Consider the following 20500-nt stretch of genomic DNA (forward strand, 5'->3'; position numbering starts at 1 on the left):
CTTCCAAACATCATGGCTAATAGAATTTAACACATCACATTAGAGAATATTGAAATTCTGAATGTGTTAATAAAGCCATGTCCATCCATTATATACTGTATGAGAGAAATACACTTTTTGAAGATTACGTTGTTATATTGCCTCTATTGCACAGACATTACCACCTTCCCATTGGTTGCAATCGTAGTGTTACTTTTATTTCAGACCATGGTGTGCATGACATTCTACCCTTTTTTTTCTTTTCTGTTTCTTGCCATTGCCCTTTGCAAAGACTCATGGGAGGATTTCACAGATTTGCTGGAGCAAATGCAAATGCTTGATGAGTTTGAAGGTGCGTATCACAGCATCACCATCCAGCTCCTCCCATTCCAGCTTGCGCGCAGAGCTGCCATTTAGGGTGTAGATGGCTGATTGAGTTGCTATTCTGACTTGTCTTCCTCATGCTTATGAGCCAGGACCTGATGAACCTGCATGATTCCTTTGCATTTCATAGTATATCTTGTTCCATTTCCTCATGAAGCAAATCCCCCTTGCTCACACATAGTATACCATACCAAATTCTTTTATAATTGAACTATTTGTCATCAAGTTGACTTTTGATTAACTACATTGCATGAAACACCTGCAGTGAGCTTGGTCATTATTGGTTATTGTCTTAGGTTCTTGCCTCGTCTGGTGTAGTTAAATCATAGAGTAGTCTTTACATTTTAACATGTGAGTTTTCTCTGGGCTTATCTTATACATGTTTGCCTTTATAATTTGTTGGTTAAAATTGCACATCAGTGGTACTCTATATATTTATCTTCTATTTGTAACTCCTGTTACATGTATTGTGTTGTCTGTTGTCTTTTTAGGAATTCGGATTTTGTGAGGATATGGATTTTTAAATAAAAAAACAAAACTTCCATTTGAAGTCGATAAATCTGGTATTTCCAATGTTTGAAGTCTAAAGTCCCTGTGTTATGAGTTTATCGTCAAAACTTAATAATATATTTTTGTTTTCAATATATTATTCAGATGACTTATTACTCTGGATTTTTTTAATATGAAATACATTTGTGCATTTAGAGTATTGTTTTCAGTAGCCTTAAAATTAGCCATTCTTACATTTTTATTTAATTTTGACCCTGGATTCTAAATTCTAAAGGACTAATAAAGTCCCTTTTTAAGCATCCAAATGTTAGCCCTTATCCAAAAATGCATTCAAATAAGCAAGAGTGACAAAATTTGCTTGGATAGGTTAAATGTGCATTATTTCCACAAATTGGAAAATTACAGCTTCTTCCCCTACATTTATTCCAAGTCACTTTATGCCAAATATGAGATAGGATTCAGTGTGTCGAAGAAAAATAAAGTATTGAAGCTCCTCACTCCAGTCTCTCTTCCTCCTGCTCTTTCTTCTAACCCCTCCATTTCTTAGGGTTTCCACTTTTTAAGGACACAGCTGGTTGCAGGACCTAGCTGATTATCAGTGGAAAATTCCAATTCCAAAGGTTGTTGAGCCATCTGGTCTCCTGCTGATTGATTAGGTTAAAACCAAGCTGTCAGTGGATCTTATCACCTTCTAGCTAGCAACGCAGATAATGCTGGGTGCCAGAGTAGATGTGGGACAAAAAGACACCCATGAGGAGGTACAAATGGTAGTTGCATCCAAAATATGTTCAATACATTGTAGCACTCCTAAAATTAAAATAGTTATCAGTTATCCTAAAATTGAATGCAGTTATTAGAAAGGACCTCCTCAGACCTCCTCAGAAAAAGATTCCTTGTTAGCTCTAATTTTGTCTTGTCTTAAACCGATTTTTCGTCATGAAGTTTGGTTTGGTGGCAGGTAATCGAAAATCTGCCTTACCAGACAACTACGTAGCCTTTTCTGTTTTGTCAGCCATTACAGCGACTTAAAACGGGGTTATTGTGTGTTCAAAACACTAGTACGCAAAAGAAAGACATACTGTCCAGCAGTCACCTAACTCTAGGTGGCTTAGATTTTGAAGATGGATTAACTGATTATTACAGGAGCTGAAGTTTCCTTTTTTAATAAAATAAGTTAGCAATTATTGTGCTCTGTACCCAAACAATTTGGAATCCAAAATTTCTCTCAGGTGTCAACTCATGACTACGAAAACCCCAAACTGGTTGAGCCACTCAGGAGGTCCCATTACAAGACATTTTAACATTAAATCAATTTAATTTTGTTACACATCTCTTTATGATATCAGTTTTGTTTTTTTTTCAGTTTCAGAACATGTTTCTTATCTATAATCATGATTTTGATCAAATCCTCTATGAAAACAATGAAATAAAATTCAAGGACTTAATAGATGATAGATGATAACATCCAGTAACTCTTTTCTTGTAGCTGGAAAATCTATAGGTTTAGTACATGGTACATATGAACATCCAGACAGAAGATCTTGCGAATCCATACTGTTGGAACATCATGTATCCAAATACTACTTTTAATATTAGTGTTACGGTTTTGTCCAGAAAATCTGTTTTCTTAGTGTTTTTTAATATCTTTTTGTTTAAGTTTGGTATAATATTTAGTGTAATGTAATAACATAAAAAGACTCCTCTCATAAGCTGTCATGTTTGACTCCTTTAGTTCTTATAGAGATCAGAGAATCTCCTTCAACTTTTTCTTGAAGTATCTCAGAGACTCTTTTTCACGTGTAATACGAGACTCGTCTAAAAAGTCATCCTGTCTTTAGTGTTAAATGCACATCCTTAGTCCATGTCTATCAAGGACATAAGTGGGAATTATATCTATCAACATAGTAATTTGCATTAACTAACCTTTGAGGATTTTGCTTGTATCAAGTTGTCCCACAGTCTCCTTTATTAACATATTTTATAACATAGAAAAACTGCACACAAAAATCTGAAAGAAGAAATAACCTTTGTTATTTTCGATGACAGTAAACACTTATTTATTTATTGCATTTTTTTCTGATTAATAAATAGGTGATACTGGCAGTATTGTTGTTGTATAAGTTCATACAGTGTTGAAATGATATGGAAAAGCTGTACGTCTGTAACTTGTATTAGTTCATGTTTTTTGCCAACTTAAAATAAAACTGACTTTTTTAATAAAGTGGGATTTTATTGTTATAATGATCATTGTGCTTATGAAACGATCAAAAAGCAGTAAGATCATGCATACGATAAGAGGTAAGTTCATAAAGAACGGTTGTCATTTATAATAGCACAAGTCCTGTTAAGAGTTTTTCAATCACAGGAATTGTGAGGCCACTCAGCCATGATGAGATGTTTCTAATCATTGTAGTATGGTCAATTATTTGTGCTTCTGCTGTAGCCAGTGTCCGATTTTTAATTACATTTAAAAACATCTGTTATTCAGTCTGAAAATTTTTAAGTAGTGTAAGAAACTACAAAAGATAATAAATATATACATTTTATGTTTATCACAAGGAAGTATTTTCAGTTACTGTACTTCATTGGCATCAATGACTTCTTTTTTATTGCAGGCATGTTTTATTTTTAATTTGTACAAACATAAATCTGTAGCTTTGTCTCTGCATTTAAAATGTCCCATATGGTCGGTGTTATAATGTTTAACCTTGTTCCTTTGCTCTTCTTTAGTCTGTTATGTAATTTTCTACATACTTAACTGTATTTCTTTATAGTCATGTCACTTAAATGACCTTGTTTTCACAGGTGTAAATGAATGAAGTACAATGGCTGCATTGAAGTCAGACATACAGAATTCTTTTGGCCCATTGTCATTTCTAGGACATGGTGCCTTATGTCTAACTCTTTTCACCATTCTTCCTAGATCCCAAGGATCCTATTGCAATCGAAAGGCTGAATTTGATGAATATGGCTAAATTGAGCATAAAGGGATTGATAGAGTCTGCGCTGAACCTTGGGCGAACACTGGACTCTGACTACGCTCCTCTTCAGCAGTTCTTTGTTGTGATGGAACACTGTCTAAAACACGGACTAAAAAGTATGATATTTTAAGTTATATATTATGTTAACAGGTTTATACAAACAGGGCCAAAGTAACACAGCTTTGAAAATAGTTGTGAAGCTGCTTTTTGTGCTGTGAAGTAAAGATTTCTCCCATTTTTTCCTCAACTGGGAGTGATATATTTTTGGACTGCTGCATTTTGCATTCAAAAAGTATTGAAATTTTGTCTTGAACTGTATTTTGATAATGGTGATGGAAAAGAGTGATTATTCTGAAATTGATCTTTGCTTTCCATCCATGGGTTTGATTTATGCATACAGTAGATATTTAACTAAGAATTGAAGATACACTCCCTGAAAACCAATCTAAAAACATTAAATGAAAAACATCTTGTGCAAAATGCTTTGTGGAGCTTGTTACAAGATGGTCTGGTGCTGCTGATCTTACACACTGAAGTTAGGACATTTCCTTTTTACCACATAGTTATTGGAGTTCATTTCTTTCGTTGTTTTTAGACCTTTTAGCCCCATTCTAATCTTTTCTAAAACTTAAGCAGTTTGTATTGGTTGAAATGAAGCATTCCTATACTTATGTAACAGTGGTAACATTGCTTGCAGCATTTTTTCCTCTATTCTTAATTGTCCATCTGTGGTGTTATTTTGAAAGCTTTTCATTTACCACACAGTTGTATTTGAGAACATTTTGAACAAGTATACAAATTATTATACTTGTAGAAAAGGACATAAATGCTCAAAATACTTTGTGAATTTTTTTAGCAGTGGAAAGAATGCTCCTTTTGCCAGAGAGTGAAAGAGTGAAAGATGTTTTACATTTTTTTTGCTTCATTTTGTGATTCAAACTTTGAGAACTGAGTTCCAATGTACTTATTTTTAAGTTGTTTAAAATTATTTTCAGAAGGAATACAGGTTTTTGTATTGTATTGAATTCATGCATACTATTTACCACATGACTTTCAATATGGTTTATTTTCTTGCAGCAAAGAAGACTTTTCTTGGACAGAATAAGTCTTTCTGGGGACCCCTGGAGTTGGTGGAAAAGTTAACCCCTGAAGCAGGTGAAATCACAGCCAGTGTTAAGGATCTGCCTGGACTCAAGTAAGCAAAGCGATATTGTGGGCTGGCATGGTGCTGTTACTGGAACTGATTACATTTCACAGGCTTGTTCATAAAAAAGTTTTTTTGAAAATGCTCAGAGATGATGGCATACTAGGTATATGCTGGAATTAATACAAGTTATATGGTATTTGTGAAACACCGTGAGTTTAGCATTGTAGAAATCCCAAATCTATCCTGGTGCACTTTTCTCTGTCTACAGAGTACTGTAATGCAGAGAGCCAAAGAAAAGAGCAATGCACTAATCAGTTCTTTTCCTCTTAAATTTGAAAAATGTTCTGTAGCTCATGGTTAATGGTCTTTTTTAGTGTTCTGGTTTGACAAATTGCATTGGTTCTGGATTTCAGGGAAGCAAATGCTGTCCCCCGTTCGTTTGATAACTTCTAAAAATATATTTTGCATTCTTGCTGCCTATATAAATGTACATGTGGATACAGAAAATCAAGGGGAGGACAAGTAAGGTAGCTTAGGAAGAATGGACATCTTAAATCATTCTGTATTTAATTATCCTTATTCCGTCTTTTGTTTTAATCTTTCTCCTTAAATTAGCCTCCACTGCCATACATATCCAGGGTCTTCCTACTCTTGACAGCTGAATGTAGAATTTTGATAATGATCTTTTTCATCACGTTAAATTGTGAACATTTGGATCTATTTTTTACATTTATAGCAATTCTTTCTGTTATTATAATATAATTGTTATTGTTCTAGAACTCCCATAGGCAGGGGAAGAGCCTGGCTCCGTCTTGCTTTAATGCAGAAAAAATTATCTGATTATATGAAGACTTTAATCAACAGAAAGGACCTTCTCAGGTAAACTGGATTTTTTTCCTCTTTGAAGAATTATTTCCTTAATACCCTAGATTTCATCTGCTTTACAGACTGCATATGTTTCATATTTTAGAACAACCCATAGTAACAAGTATAAGAATAACAAAAGAAGGGCTTAAAATGAGAGTAAGCCATGGGGCCCATTTTGCTTGTTAGTAATTTATTGATTAGGTAACTTATATCTGTTCAATCACACGTCCTAAGGAGTCATCTTAAACAATATCCAGTTGGACATATAATGCTAAAAAAATATAATTCCTTTTGCAAAGAAGGTTTTTTTAAGTGCAAATTGAATACAAAGACAATGGTATAATGAAGTGTGAATTTTATTTAAATTTGGAATTGGAATGTAATTTCTTTTATATATAGTCTGAGTGATGTGTTTTATCTATACAAGCCACACACAGACCACTGGGCCTCTTTATACTACACATGAGAGACAGGACCTATTCATGCACCAAGCTCCATAGAGCCTTACAGGAGAGTCTGCACTAATTGGAGGAGCAGTATGACCCTTATATTTAATATATATTCTGGCAACAAAATGAAAATGAAACAAAAATTTCATTTCTACTTTCAGTGAATTCTACGAACCAAATGCACTGATGATGGAAGAAGAAGGAGCTGTGATCGCTGGACTTTTAGTGGGGCTAAATGTGATTGATGCAAACCTTTGCATGAAGGGAGAAGATCTAGATTCTCAGGTGCACTCCTTTTTGAATATATGTAGTGTGTGGAGCACTTTTAAGCTTTAGGTTGTTTAATTGCTTGAAGGGGGCTTGAAGGTGTAGTGGTTAGTGTTATTGTCTTACAGCTGTTGGATCCTGGGTTTGTTTGCCTTCTGTGTGGAGTTTTGTATGTTTTAACTGATACATTTTTTTCCTCCTCAAATCCTAAGCACGTAGTGGCTAAGTTAGTGAAATAGAAGTATTTGAAGTTCAAATTTTAATTGCATTCTTTTTCTGCAGGTTGGCGTTATAGATTTTTCTATGTATTTAAAAGATGGAGGACACAGCAGTAAGAGCACTGAAGGGTAAGGCTGTACACATGTCTAAAGTATATTATAGGTGGAATTTATCTATTAACACCCTGTGCAGCCTTCACTGAAGTTGTGGAATTTATTTGTCAGCTTCAGTGAGTTAGCCTGATCTTTTTGAAAGAAAATAATTTATATTGTTATATAAATGTTAGTACAGGAGGTAACAGATAAAATTCAGTCAGTCCTGACACCAGCTTGAATACAAGCAAAATATGTAAATTAAATAAGTCCCTTACAGCTTGGACAACACAGTACAGTATGATTGGTTATACAAAACTAAAACATGAATTAATATTTACTTAATTTGTCCAGCTTTCCAAACCAAGGTACTCACATTGACAAACTGTAATACACTTAGATGTAAACGCAGACCTTTGTAAAACTGTATTTGGATGGATTCTTCAAAAACAAATGGATGACAAACTATTCCTGCCAATTTTAAATTAGAAATATTTCAGCAAACTTAAAACATACGGATCCTGTATCCATATTTAAGCTCTTTAGTATCCAGCGCTTGACAGGGTTTGCACTGCAGTGCATCAGCAGTGCAGACCAAGGTTGGGCTTTTCTTGTCCCTTCTTTTCTATCTATCTTTGTGGACTATAGTTGGTCACTTGAACTTGGATGTCAAGTTCCAAGGAGTTCCAGTCTTGAAGGTGGTCTGAAATCTGGGGGTTCCCTCATTTTGGGACAGTTTATCTGGTCAGATAGCTATGCATTGCATGAACACAAGACTAGCAAGTCAGATAAAACCAGGGCATCTCTCCAAGACAAGAGACAATTGAAAATATCCATTATGCATTATACCCAACATATATCAATATCAAAATATGCTCACAGTCCTGTTATTTTCCCTTTATATTTTAGAGATGGGCAGATTACAGCAATTCTCGACCAGAAGAATTATGTGGAAGAACTTAACAGACACCTCAGGTATCAGCATTTTTGTTAGAATACTCTGAAAATGAAGTGAATCTGAAAATTTATACAATGGATTTTTAATTGCAAGGAGTTGACTAAGATCTATTTTTTGTTTCTCTGGTCTACTTCATATTCAACAGCGCTTCAGTGAATAACCTGCAAGCAAAAGTGGATGCTCTAGAGAAATCAAATACAAAACTAACAGAAGAGGTTTGTATTTATTTTGAGTTTGTTCATATATTTTAATGTAAACGTTTTTAGTTTTTTTTTAAATCAGCCATGGTTTCTCAGTCAAGCATTTGAAAACTGAAAGTTTAAGTTTTGTCCTAAATTATTTTATTATCTTAGGTTAGGCCCACACATGCCTTTTCTCTGAGATTTTTTTGTCCTGTCTAGATTTTCTGGCTGGATTAGCATGCATGTACACCTCCCAGTAGTTCAACCAAAACATCCCTGTCTGTTTCATTTTGGTCAGTTGGCAGTGGCAAACAACAGGATCATAACCATGCAAGAAGAGGTAGAACGAGTTAAGGAGGAGAGTTCCTATCTTCTGGAGTCAAACCGTAAGGTAGGTTTGGAGTCTTTGTGAAGCAAGCAGTTAACACTTGTTCATTAAGCCAGGGCCAGGCTCTAGTATCCTAAACGCACCCCTACATGCATTCTAAGCATATTTTGTAAATTCATCTTACAACAAGTCATTTGTTCAATAGGTTTTAGTACAAAATTTGATTTTTTTCTATCGTAATCCTAGCCTCGTCCAGTAAGCTTAAGTGACACTAGTAAGAGCCATGCTGTTCCTCCAGTAGGTTCTGTCTCTCACTGTGGAGCTTGCTATGTAGTAGTGCACCAGATTTCAGTGTCCTTAATATGGGGGGGTTTGTGGAACAGGTTTATGGGCTGTCAGGACAAGGATTGGAAACCATGCTTTAAATGCATAATTAAATCCAAGCATTAATTGATATGTATTGAAGTGCTTATCAGTGCTTATCAGGTCTTTTATGTTTGTGATTTTCCTAGGTGTCTAAAGTGGATGGGAGTGCTGATGGACAGGTATTAGGTGAAACACGGAAACAGCTCAAGGAAGAAACCCAGCTTCGTCTGGTATGCCTGATTGCATATATGTTAATGTGGCACCACACCTATTTGAGTCATTGCTTCCTTTTTTCTGATAGAAGCTCTTTAAAAAATTGCTTTTACATTGGGCAGTGAAAGTATATTTAACTCTTCAGTGTAGAAAGTCAAATTAGAGGCATCCATGCAGTAATTTACTGTACAAAATGTTATAACACCTGAAACTGACCCTCTCGCAATGAGTTGTCTGAATACTGCCAACTTCCAGAAGTCTTGGTGGTATTCATACAGCATGACTGACAGCACAGAAAAGTCAGTTGGTTGATGTCAGCTGGATGAAGTCCAGACTCAACCAGAAATTCAGACTCAACCAGAGCGTGCATCACTTCTGACTGAGACACTTAGTCTCCTTTTTTACCTTTGCTTTAAATTATTTACTATTACGTAACTCATACATTTGGTTCAGATAACCTGGTATTTTAGTTGTAAGCTGGTGTAGCAGGTTCATTAGTTTATTTTTAACAAAATTTACAAGCAATGCTCAAGCATCAAAAAGTGATTTGCTTATGCTAAGCATAAAGCACCAAACATATGAATGCATGTGAAATTTGTTCTTCTTGCTTAAACAACATAAAAGGTGATATGACCCTATAAGGAAAACCTGATCCATCAGATAGTCTCCTGCACACTCTCACTTAAACAGTGGTTTTGTAGCTTCTATTGCGACCAAACCCACAATGAAGAATAGACAGCATTTGGATGGAATGTGACAAAAAAATAGGGCATAAGGAAGCTAAATGAAGATTATCAGGGCCCTAGCTTAAGGTTTTTCCTTGTAATTAGGATGTGGAGAAAGAGCTGGAAGTGCAGATTGGAATGAAGCAGGAGATGGAGTTGTCCATGAAGATGCTGGAGAAAGACATCTGCGAAAAGCAGGATGCTCTGGTGGCTCTCAGACAGCAGCTGGATGACCTCAGGACACTCAATCATGAGCTTTCTCATAAGTCACAGGTATAGTATAAGGGTATAAGAACAAATGAGACAAGCCCATCCTGGCCATTGCTAGTGTGGAGGGAAATAAGAGTTAACAAATAGTTCTGATTATTTTGATGAAATTAAAAAAAGCTGTTATTTATTTCTTCTAATTTGTAATGAAGTTAAGGAAGACAATCCAGTCATCTTTTTGTACAACAGTCGTTTAAAGAGGTTTTTAAGTTCTTTGTGAGGATTCTAAATATTCTTAGGTTAAAATGTTATTGAATGGAAAAGAGATACAGTATAAAATTGCATTTTTGTTTTAATAAAATTGATTTGATGATTGATCCTTTGGTTGTAAGCTAGCTATCCTGATGAGTATCCCCGTAAGCTGGAGCAACCAGAGGAACATTGTAGCTGAAAATTGTTAGACATTAATTTAAGGATAAAGAAAACAGGAAGTGTGTGTTCTTATTTTATATGTACTGATGTACTGTATGATGCAGTCAGGGATAAGTGTTATTTGGGGTGAAGATAGGTGTAATCTCTAAAGCTGGCTGTGAAATGATGCAGAGAAATGTAGCAGTATCCGTTTTAGAAATGTATTATAACAGAATAGAATAAATATTCTAAACTGAAGAGAATTGTGATTAACATTCATAGTCAGCTATGTGGCAAGTATCCTAATTTTTGTTTTAAAGTGAAATGTTTTTTTGATTTGCCCTTGTTAAATATTAAATCAAAGCCCCAGCTCATCTGCCTAAAGTAAATTCTGAAACCAGCATATGGTGATGACTTCCTGTTTACTGGAGTTTGCGGCTTCTAGCCATTGGACAGCTGCCATTTGAAATTTATGGGTGTGTCAGAGTTGAGATATAATTCCTAGATTGTCCCATGTTATAAATCAGACTTCATGTTATCATATCCATTTTATTTTTGCTTAGAGCTCTGACACTGCTCTAAAACAGAAGAGTGACATTATCAGCCGTTTAGAAGAAAAAGCAAACCAGATGGCTGGAACAATTAAAGTACTTGAACAGAGGTAAGAAAAAAGGAACATGTGCTTCCTCAGGGCAATTTTGCAAAGCATCTCTTGATATTTTGCAAATATCGATAATTAATAAAGCCAGTATTCTAACTGCTGGATTTGTGCGTTGTTTGACAAACAAATAGAGGATCATGTCAGGGTTATATCAGTAGTTAGCCAGACTTACTGATATGAATATGTTTTGTGTAATACTAAAAAATCAAACTGATTTTAAATGACAACTTAGGGACCCTTGCACCATTTTTACGTAAAGTGTCCTCTTCTATTTAAACATATTTTTGAAACAGCTTTCAATAAATACCTGTTTGGTAATAACACATTGTTGCGTAGTTCCCTAAGGATTAAACCACCAGTTAGGGAGATAAAAGTGATCAAGAATTGCAGTATCCCACAGCTTTTATTCCACTTTTGGGCACAATTTCCTAATTGATTCAATTATTTGGATAAGAAGCAGAATCTCCTGTGATGTAGGCTCTGATCGGTTGCTATTGTAAAGCTGCCCATCTCTGATTTAGATTTGCCTTAGCAGTGTGTTGCTGAGTCAGATTCTAAAGATCTTTGGGTAAATATGTGTCTATTGTACACCTATGTGTATTTGAGATTTGTATTTTGTTTCCTTTGAGTTACAAAACCCACTTCTGAAGGACTTGGTGGTTCTCCTGTCCTGTAATAACAACTGTTCTCCTGTTCTGTCTCTTATTGTTTTGTTCCATCACTTCATTTTCATCCTCTTCATTGCTTATTCTTTTGTGTTTTCCAAAAAGTGAAAAGGATATGGTGAAACAGGCCAGAAACCTAAATTCTGCTGCAGGCAAACTCCTCCCGAAACAGCATTAGGCTGTAACCTAAATGATGAACCATTTCGTAAATCTGCAAATGACTGAATTTAAACCCCATGTAATATAGATATGACAAAGCCAGAAAAATAATCTCAAGGTTAAACGTGGATCATAACTGTTACTTTTCTTATCATCTGTAAAATAAATCTCCTTGAATCTTCTTAGGTAACTTTTTCCTATCATCTGCTTTAATCATGAAGTGGCAACTTAAAATCAGTCCCTTTTCCTCTGTTTCCTTTTGTTTTGCGCCAAACACTGTTTCCAGTTTATAGAGTAAATGCAGTGAAATTTTGAGGTCCTAGACATCTGAATTTTCTCTGTCAGTACAGTTTAACCTTAGACTGCCTCCTCTTTTGCCTTCATATGTTTTTATAACGTGAGAATTCTTTCTAGCGCTTTGTAGGAAAGGAAGTAAACTCTTGATGGTGGATTTATCTGACGCTGTGTGCGTGTGGCCTCGTCGGCATTGTGGTTCAGGAGCCAGTTGGAGTTTTGCATTTGTAAACAGATCAATAAAAACAGAACAGATGTGAACTAACAAGTAGTTGTACCAACCAGATGGAATGTTTTGGAGTATATGCACAAGACCTTTTTAAAATGTTTATAAAATGCTGACTTTGGCTGATAATGCTTGCAAAATCAAAGATGTGTTAGTTGTGTAAGGTAAATTTGGAAGCTATGGTGATCTGCACCACAAAGGGGCATAATGATTGTTTTTTAACAATATTGAATACAGTTTGTATTCAAAAAGTTTTTTTTTTCTTTTATAAGCATTTAAACCTGTCAGCCACTTAGAAATAGCTTACCAATACATTTTTCATTTCATCGCAGCAAATTTAACCATTTTCAAATCTAAAGGCTTTTTCTTGTATAACAGTTGGGTCCCAGCAGTTTGGAGGAGTGGTCAGGGCTCTGTTTCCAGAGGTTGGGAAATTGTGGGTTTTCCCCACAATCCCAGATTAGATGAGATCCCAGATGAGGCAAAGCTGTTGTGCCCCTGATCAATGTGTTTGATCCAGCTTGCTCTAGTAAAAGGCCTTCTATATTATAATTTATGTTCACAACACTAGGGTCCTTATATTCCTATAGGAAGCCAAGCAGCTAAGTGTTTTGAATACTGGGCCCATAAAGGTTGTTTGGCTTTGGAGCAAAACAAGTCTAATTAAAACAAAGCGTTGGATGTCATATGCCTGCCTGGGGTTTGCAAAGGAAGTATGTGCCTGAACTGCATAGTTAGCTGGTAGCATCAGTACGATCTGGAGAAAGAAATTAATCTAGTTTTTAAGACAATAAAACTGATAGTTGCATTACATAACCATAAACAATCCACAACAATATGTAAGGATTTCTTGTCTGTATGAAAGTCATGGATGGGCTGGTTATTTATATGCAGCATTTGAAAGACGTGGAAATGTATGTTGATCTAACCTAGGTGTAAACTGTAGTAAGAAATAGCATAATAAAAGACATTTAAAAAACAATCTGCCTGGTTCACATTCTTTTGACAGATCCCCTCCATCTTTCTCACAGTCCTTTACTTTTATTTCAACTCTCATTTGGGTTCTTCTGTTTTTATTTTTAAAATGGATCTTCCTCCCCACCATGACTTTAGTTTTTTACCACAAGTTCATCTGGCTCAAATCCAGATCGCGTCAAGCAGAGAGGGAACGGGATTTAGCAGAAGAGGCCAACCGGCTGTTCAAGAAGGAGTTTGGGGACAAAATTGAGAGCCTGCAGCTTGAGATCGAGCAGCTGAGAAAGCAGAGGTATGCAACACCTTTCACTGGTGAGCCTGGAGCCAGGAGGTTCTTGGTATTCCAGGTCTGTTAATCCTACCAAAACCTTATTGGAATTTAAAACCTGCTGTATTATATCAGCACAGTACATGTGACCATTAGCACATTCCTCACTGTGGGTTTTTGTACAATGTATTAAATAATCAGTTTATACAGGCCCTGCAAAGGACCAGCCTTCATTATATTATTTTTAACATTTATTTTTCTCCAAGGTCTCAGCTCTTAATCACTTTCCAAGGTTTCTGTTCTCTGGTCTCAACCCTTCCCACTTTTAGTGGCTGTGTGGACCATACCAAGTTGAATACTTTTGCCTTTCTCACAAAGAGAAGCCTGTAGATTTATACTTTTTCCTATATTTGTTCCCTCTCAATTCTCTTTAAAAATAACAAGACACACCCTCGCTTAGTAGTTGCACACAAATAGTTACAAAATACTTACCCCCCTGTCTTTTTACTGCACGTCTTTATATCTACAGTATATCGTCTATTTAGTGGAGACTGGTTGCAATCAAATAACTGTATATTCAGAAATAAATGAGGCAGAATTTGATAGATCTGTTTTATTGTAACTTAATCTTAAACTTTCATGGTTGGGGAAACTTGAACACTGTAATTACCTAGCATGTTTATTAATTAAATGCACAATTGTACTTAATTATTGTACCACCATATTAACAGCATACCAACAGCAGAAGAAATAACCAAAGGTTTTAATGAAATCACAGATATTTCTTTTTTACCTCTTCAGTTACAGGAAGAGAGTGATATCAGGATTTAGAGGGCAGCAATTAGAAACAAGTTTTATAAGGCACACTGGAGAAGTGGGAATGCAGGCAGTGGGTGTGTATGAACTTTTGCTTTCAATTTGAAACCAATAGGAATGTTCATTTATGTTATCCTTCAGTTTTCTTAAACCTTCTAAAAGATTGAAAACTAAATGTAGTCTTATGTAGTAGTAACTTTTTAATGTTTTTGAAATACAGAACCTATGCATTTATGCTATGTACATAAACTCATTAAGACAATCTCCTAGGTAAAACATGCACTTTATTCAAAACGTGTATTTACTTAAAATGTATAAAACAAGATCATTGCAACTTTTCATTTTATATCCAAAGAATGAAAATCGGGTTGGTTTTGATATAATCTGCGTCAAACAGAAGCTCTGAAGCGATAGAGTTTGGAGCCCTGGTACATTTGTGTCAGATGCACTGCAGATCACTTTTGTTTATGATGGATTATTTGAAGTTTCTCTCATTAATTAATAGGAAAGATGTTTTCTCCATTTGCTGCACATTTTAATGTGTCTTTTATCACGACCCTAGGCAGGGGGTACTTAAAGTTTATGAAAAACATCTTTCAAGAACATTTAGAGCTAATTAGGATTTTTTCCTTCATTTGCTCTTAAAATATGTTCTTTATTGACATAAGCTTCAATGTCATGGAAGTTTTAGTTTGCCATTATTACTAACATTGCTTGCAAATAAAGAAACAATGAACGGAGCAACTAAAGTCTACTAAAAGATTGCTGTGGACCTTGCAGAAAAGAGACAACTTTTGTAATAATAACAGGGGGATGTGCTCTTTGCAGAATAGTGCTTAGTCAGGATCATCAATCTGTTGTTGATAAGCAAGCTTTCTTTTTTAATTAGAGCTCTGTCAGTCACATCTGATAGTGATTAATTGGATCAAATTACAACTGCTGGATGAAAGAATGAAGTCGGTGATTACTGGATATGTTAAGGCCTACATAAATAGTTATCTTCTATTTCTTAAAGTCCAGATGTAGTGTAAATTCTTTAGAATATGTAACCTTATTCTCTGACAGGCCATCTTTAAAGATATGTTTTTGAGCAGTGTAACTTTTCTTAATGTATTGTGAATAAATAGAAATTCTTTCAAATAACTTGTTGAACAATGATTCGTATTCACAGAGGATGAACTTGGAAATCGTCGGCATTCAGGAGCTATTATTGTTTGTGATGTTCATTACTGGTAACTCAGGTTATGCGGTGCCACCTCAATAATGAAATTAATTAATTATATTCTTGAAGTTTCCTCTTCTACTTGTGAACAGAAAAATACTTTTTTAAATTGACATTTCTGAGGCAGTACATGACACTGCGGCGATATTAAAGATTGTTTGAAAGGTATTTCGCTGGTGCCATGTTAGGTAATGAGGCAGGGGCATGTTCTGATGCTGCAGGCATTGTAACGACACTCAAGGAATGTGCCATATTAGAAGGTGCACAGAACTTTGCAGAGTTTGCAGAACCGTTCCACAGTCCTGATCTTAAGTCTCTGTGGTACGCTTGTACATTAGCATGTCTTCAAAACTGTAGGAAGTGATCTAAACAGCTGTGTAAAAAATTGATGTTTTGTGCATAGGGCATAGTAGCAGATTAGCCAGAGCTGGTTCTTTATTTTGTGGTGCAAAACTGAGTGTCCTAATCCAGTGTTTTCAAAACATCTATACTGATATAAGTGGGTGGGTGATTGCTTCAAATGTTACATTTTCCAATGCACACACAAATTGCAGTACTGTATATGCTCTTTAATTGTCTTGTAAATGCATGTGGGAGAATATTCTACAGATGCATATTACATGCCTTACTAAAACTTCATTTTTAATGCAGTGACTGAGGACTCAATGATTCACTTTGAGTCGGCGCATATCACTCATTTTTAATATAAAAATAATATTGAAGTCCTTTCATGGGCATAGTCCTGCCTGTCGCACACCCTGTGCTTCCAGGATAGGCTTCAGATTGTAGTGACCCTTACCAGGATTGAGTGGTTTTCTGAAAATCTGGAAGTATGCATGTGTATACCAAAATATATTGGTCTTAATTGAAGCTGATTACCGCATCAGTTTTTTTGCAATCTTTAAATGCACATCTACACATTGTTTTTTATGCAGGTCCGTTTTGGAGCTGGAGAAAAGAGAAAGAGAGAGGAAGACAGGCCTCCATATTGAGTCCGTAGCAGTGGATATAAAGGCATCTCCACCAGTGAAAAACTACAAGCAGCAGATGAAGGATATAAAAAGGGTGAGAGCCAGTAGAAATGACTTAACAATGTATGAAAGGTATGCTTGGTATGTAATCGCTCTTGCCAGACATAAAACAGTATGCAACTTTGTTGTTTGGAGTCAGGTGAAGAAGTATCAAATTAAAAAGTCATCAAACTGAGATTTTGGTATGGAAATTATTTTCCATTAAATACATTGGTCTGCATTCTTGTTTTTGCTGCAGTTTATCCTGTCTGTGTTAAGTAATACAATGGAAATTCTAAAATGAGTTTTAACAGAATTTCTTGTTTGACAGGAGCTTCAGGCTGTTAAAGAAGAAAATGTTAAATTAAGAACTGTTTTAGATGGAAAAGAAAGCCTCAACTCAAGTTTGTAAGTTGGTTGTTTTATAATATATACAGTATAACACGGTAATAATACTGTGGATCAGTGTGAACATGTTTAGTGTAGTGAGAAATGGGATTTTTCAAAGCACACTTTAACACAGTTGAAGGAAATTAGAGACGCAAATGAAAATGATGAATGCTAATAATGTTGGTGACTCTTTGACACCAATTACCATACACATGACAAAAGGTGTAACTTATGAAACAGCTGTTGAAATAAACTAGAACTGGTAGCCAGGGAAGATCATGCCTTTAAAGACTGACAATGAGATGATTTAATGCTGCAGCCTACATCAAAGAGCAGGTTAAAGACATCAACTACAAAATAACCCAAGGCAGTCTAGACATCAGCTGGTCAAGAGGGTTGAAAAGCCTTTTAATATGGCCTTTTGAAAACTGGAGAAGACTGTGGTGGGCACAGTGTCTATAAGTGTAAACAGATGTGGAAAGTAGAGTTCCATAAAATACAGTGTAACACCTTTACATGCAAAAGAAACAGTTTTTTATTGTGTCTTCTCATCTAGTCTTGCCAATTTTATTTTAAATATCTTAAATTTATATACGGTACTCTAAAATATACCTTTGAAAAATCAAAATCGATCAGATCTTTCCATCTTTGTCAGTATAGAATGTGTGAGTAAAATGTGGAACTTGATTTGGATAAAGGATATAATGCACTTTTTTTTTCTCTGTTTAAAGATCGTCTCAGACTGAAGAAGAACAGGTAATGAGGTTTTGCAAGATACTTAAACCCCCAGCTAGGTACAGTACCCTGTACTGCTAATGGAATGTGAAGGCAATATCAGCTGGCCAGTTGTAGGGCTTTTTTATTGAACTGCTGTTTGTGTGCCTCACATCCCAGTCAGTGTTTTATTTTGAGATAACTTTCTAATTTGTTTCCTGACAAAGTTTGCCTGATGTTATGTAAAGGCAGACACGTGCATGGGTGTCTGTATCTCGTTTCATTAGTGATGTTTTCTCTTGAATCCATATTTTCTGTTGTGTTCTACCATGTTTTTTCACTTATGGTTTGCATGCTGTTCCAGGACCAGTCTTCAACTAAAAACAGTCAACCTTCATTATGCAGACTGTGCAAAGAGGAAGATTCCTTAGCAAGAGTGAAGGTATGCAAGAAAGGAAACATTAAGTAAAGGAAAAAGTAGTGCATTTTGATATTAATTTTGTTTTCAATATAGACTTTTCCTGATGTCTATTAAAATTTATTTTTGGCTTTACATTGAAACACTAATTTAACTATGAAGATTAACTGAATAATGTAGCCAGTGGCTAATGTTCATCGACCCGCATTATTGTGACTTGTGACAGTGGTTGCAAATGGATTACATGTCCCAGAATGTAATGCACCAGAAGTTAAGACATGGCAAAGTATTTCTAGAATTTTAATTATATAAAGCGTTATGCTAATCATTTATTATTTTATGTTTTATTCATGTTTTTAACTTTCAGAAAATCAGTGTGCATTTAACTCTTACATTTCTAACAGCAATAAACTCTGCACAGTACCTAGGACAACTCGGTGGCAGTCTGGACCATGACAGAGAGCTATAATCAGGGCATAATTAATTTATAAAACTGTAATGTCTGGTGATTTAAACTTTTTTATCGTTACAGAAGCAATGTAATAACTGCAGAGAAGACTTCTGTGAGAACTGTCTTGCGAACGAATTGCCTTTGCCCTCTTCAATTAATCCTGTGCAAGTGTGCACTGTGTGTCATAAGAAATTACTCAAGCAATACTCCTCAAGTCCAGTTTAACATATCGAGAATCTTGGTAAAACCAGGAATTCAGCAGCTGTTTATTTTGTATAAATGAGTTAGCATATCATCTAAAACAGGTAGAAGGGTTTCAGTTATCTTAATTGGGTGCTTTTATCTGAGAAAAAAATACTACAAGGCTTTTTGGATTTATTTTCAGTGATGTAATCTGAATGCTCACTTTGACCAACAGTAGTTACTAACAACACAGTCAAGGCAATGCATGAAATGTTCTTTCAAGTGCTTGTATTGTACATTTAATACCTCTTTCTGATGACTGCATCAGAATGAATTATGAAAAATTTTAGAAAATGTCCACCGAGTGGATTTATGTGGTGCATGAGTTAACTGGTTTTTCTGCATCTGTTGTGTTGTGTATATATAATATCGGGTAATGCAATGAAAGGTTATCTAAATGGTAACATCTTTGTTGTATTACACAATATAAATAATATAAACTCTATAATCTGTAAATTCTATTTACCATTTTAAAAGGTAACCAATACTTTCTGTATGTGCAAACTGAATTAATTTTAATCTCTCTTTATGTACTATACCATAAAAATGTTACAATCGTGATAATGATTCTAAGTGCAATACACAGTGTTTTATTTCACCCTATGATTATCAGTCTTCATTTAGGAAGTAACACTTTTTAGTTCAATATGCAGGACAGCTTTTTTTCTCTCTTAAATTCTTACACAAATGTGTGCAGCACACCCCAAAACGTTAATGTCACTGGGCAATAGAGAAGACATTTTTCCTGCACTGTACTTTGTAAGCCATAGAAACATGCACAGATTTAAGCCAAACGTAACACCACTTCCCTACTTTACATTTGTTTGTGGCCTGTCAGTTGGAATAAATATGGATTCTTGGTTGAAGTAGTATGATTTTACAATTTAAAAAAAACTGAAGTGGAAGACCTTTTAACTTTTGCTTTGTATGATGTATTGTTAGTTGCTGACACAAGTTTAATCATTATTCCTGTTATCAAAATACGAGTGTGCAGTTTATTGGAGCTTTAGTGTGAAAAGCATTTTGTGACCTCTAAATTCACAAAAGTACTGTTTTTTTAGCATTTATTAGCTGAAGTTTTTGCTGTTTAATAATAGAAGCTGTTAACAATTGTGCTCTATCCTCATAACTTGGATTCTCAAGATGCAGACTTTCTTGCAGAATAGTAACTGGTTAGAACTGAGTTATCTTCAGTTTTTATTTTGAAAACTGTTAAACCTTAACTTTTTATTAAAGTAATAGAGAATGGTCATCATTTTCAGTAATTCAAATGTTTTTCATTGTTTTATATGGTTATGGAAATTGTTGCTGAATAATGGTTAAATTATTAAACTAAATCTGTTCCTTGATTTGAATGAATAAATAAATGATGAAATAACTGGCGTGTTTAAGATCTTTAATTAGATACATAGTATTTCTAGACCAACATTTAAAAGCAGGGGTTTGCACAATTTGTGTCATTAAGCTCTCAGATGCTTATAATTATAACTTATAAGAAGATCCAACAGCATTGTATCTTAAAAGAATCTTAATCTTAAAAGAACAAAGCTGTCCAACCAGAACATGCACCTGCAGAGCTGGGGCATGTTGAAAAACATTGGGGCGTAGTGCTACTGAGGTCTTGCATCACATCCTTCCTTTCATTTTTACACTCTGCTTTCATGGATGGGTGCCTTTAGAACAATTCAGACGTACGTTTTAAA

The 20500-nt window shown here is 35.1% G+C and overlaps 1 protein-coding gene across 6 annotated transcripts in view; it reads left to right on the top strand.

The window, feature by feature from the left end:
• Positions 1–20176, top strand: part of rufy3 (RUN and FYVE domain containing 3) — a 32652-nt gene extending 12476 nt beyond the window's left edge. For 3 of the 6 annotated variants that reach the window (XM_015339614.2, XM_015339620.2, XM_006627195.3), the window contains 17 exons: positions 3797–3970; positions 4932–5049; positions 5779–5880; positions 6479–6602; positions 6867–6931; positions 7805–7870; positions 7999–8068; positions 8334–8426; positions 8876–8959; positions 9773–9940; positions 10849–10946; positions 13438–13557; positions 16507–16636; positions 16913–16989; positions 17703–17727; positions 18050–18127; positions 18636–20176. In XM_015339614.2, coding sequence (XP_015195100.1) covers positions 3797–3970; positions 4932–5049; positions 5779–5880; positions 6479–6602; positions 6867–6931; positions 7805–7870; positions 7999–8068; positions 8334–8426; positions 8876–8959; positions 9773–9940; positions 10849–10946; positions 13438–13557; positions 16507–16636; positions 16913–16989; positions 17703–17727; positions 18050–18127; positions 18636–18779 — 1736 coding nt within the window. In that variant the 3' untranslated portion in view covers positions 18780–20176. Of the gene's footprint in view, positions 1–271; positions 332–3796; positions 3971–4931; positions 5050–5778; positions 5881–6478; positions 6603–6866; positions 6932–7804; positions 7871–7998; positions 8069–8333; positions 8427–8875; positions 8960–9772; positions 9941–10848; positions 10947–13437; positions 13558–14334; positions 14427–16506; positions 16637–16912; positions 16990–17702; positions 17728–18049; positions 18128–18635 lie in introns of those variants that run through there. The other 3 variants (XM_015339625.2, XM_069187015.1, XR_001477540.2) reach the window with 3 other exon arrangements.
• Positions 20177–20500: the final 324 nt, after the last annotated feature.

The sequence above is a fragment of the Lepisosteus oculatus genome, chromosome 3, assembly GCF_040954835.1.
Source record: "Lepisosteus oculatus isolate fLepOcu1 chromosome 3, fLepOcu1.hap2, whole genome shotgun sequence".
NCBI classification, from domain to species: Eukaryota; Metazoa; Chordata; class Actinopteri; order Semionotiformes; family Lepisosteidae; genus Lepisosteus; species Lepisosteus oculatus.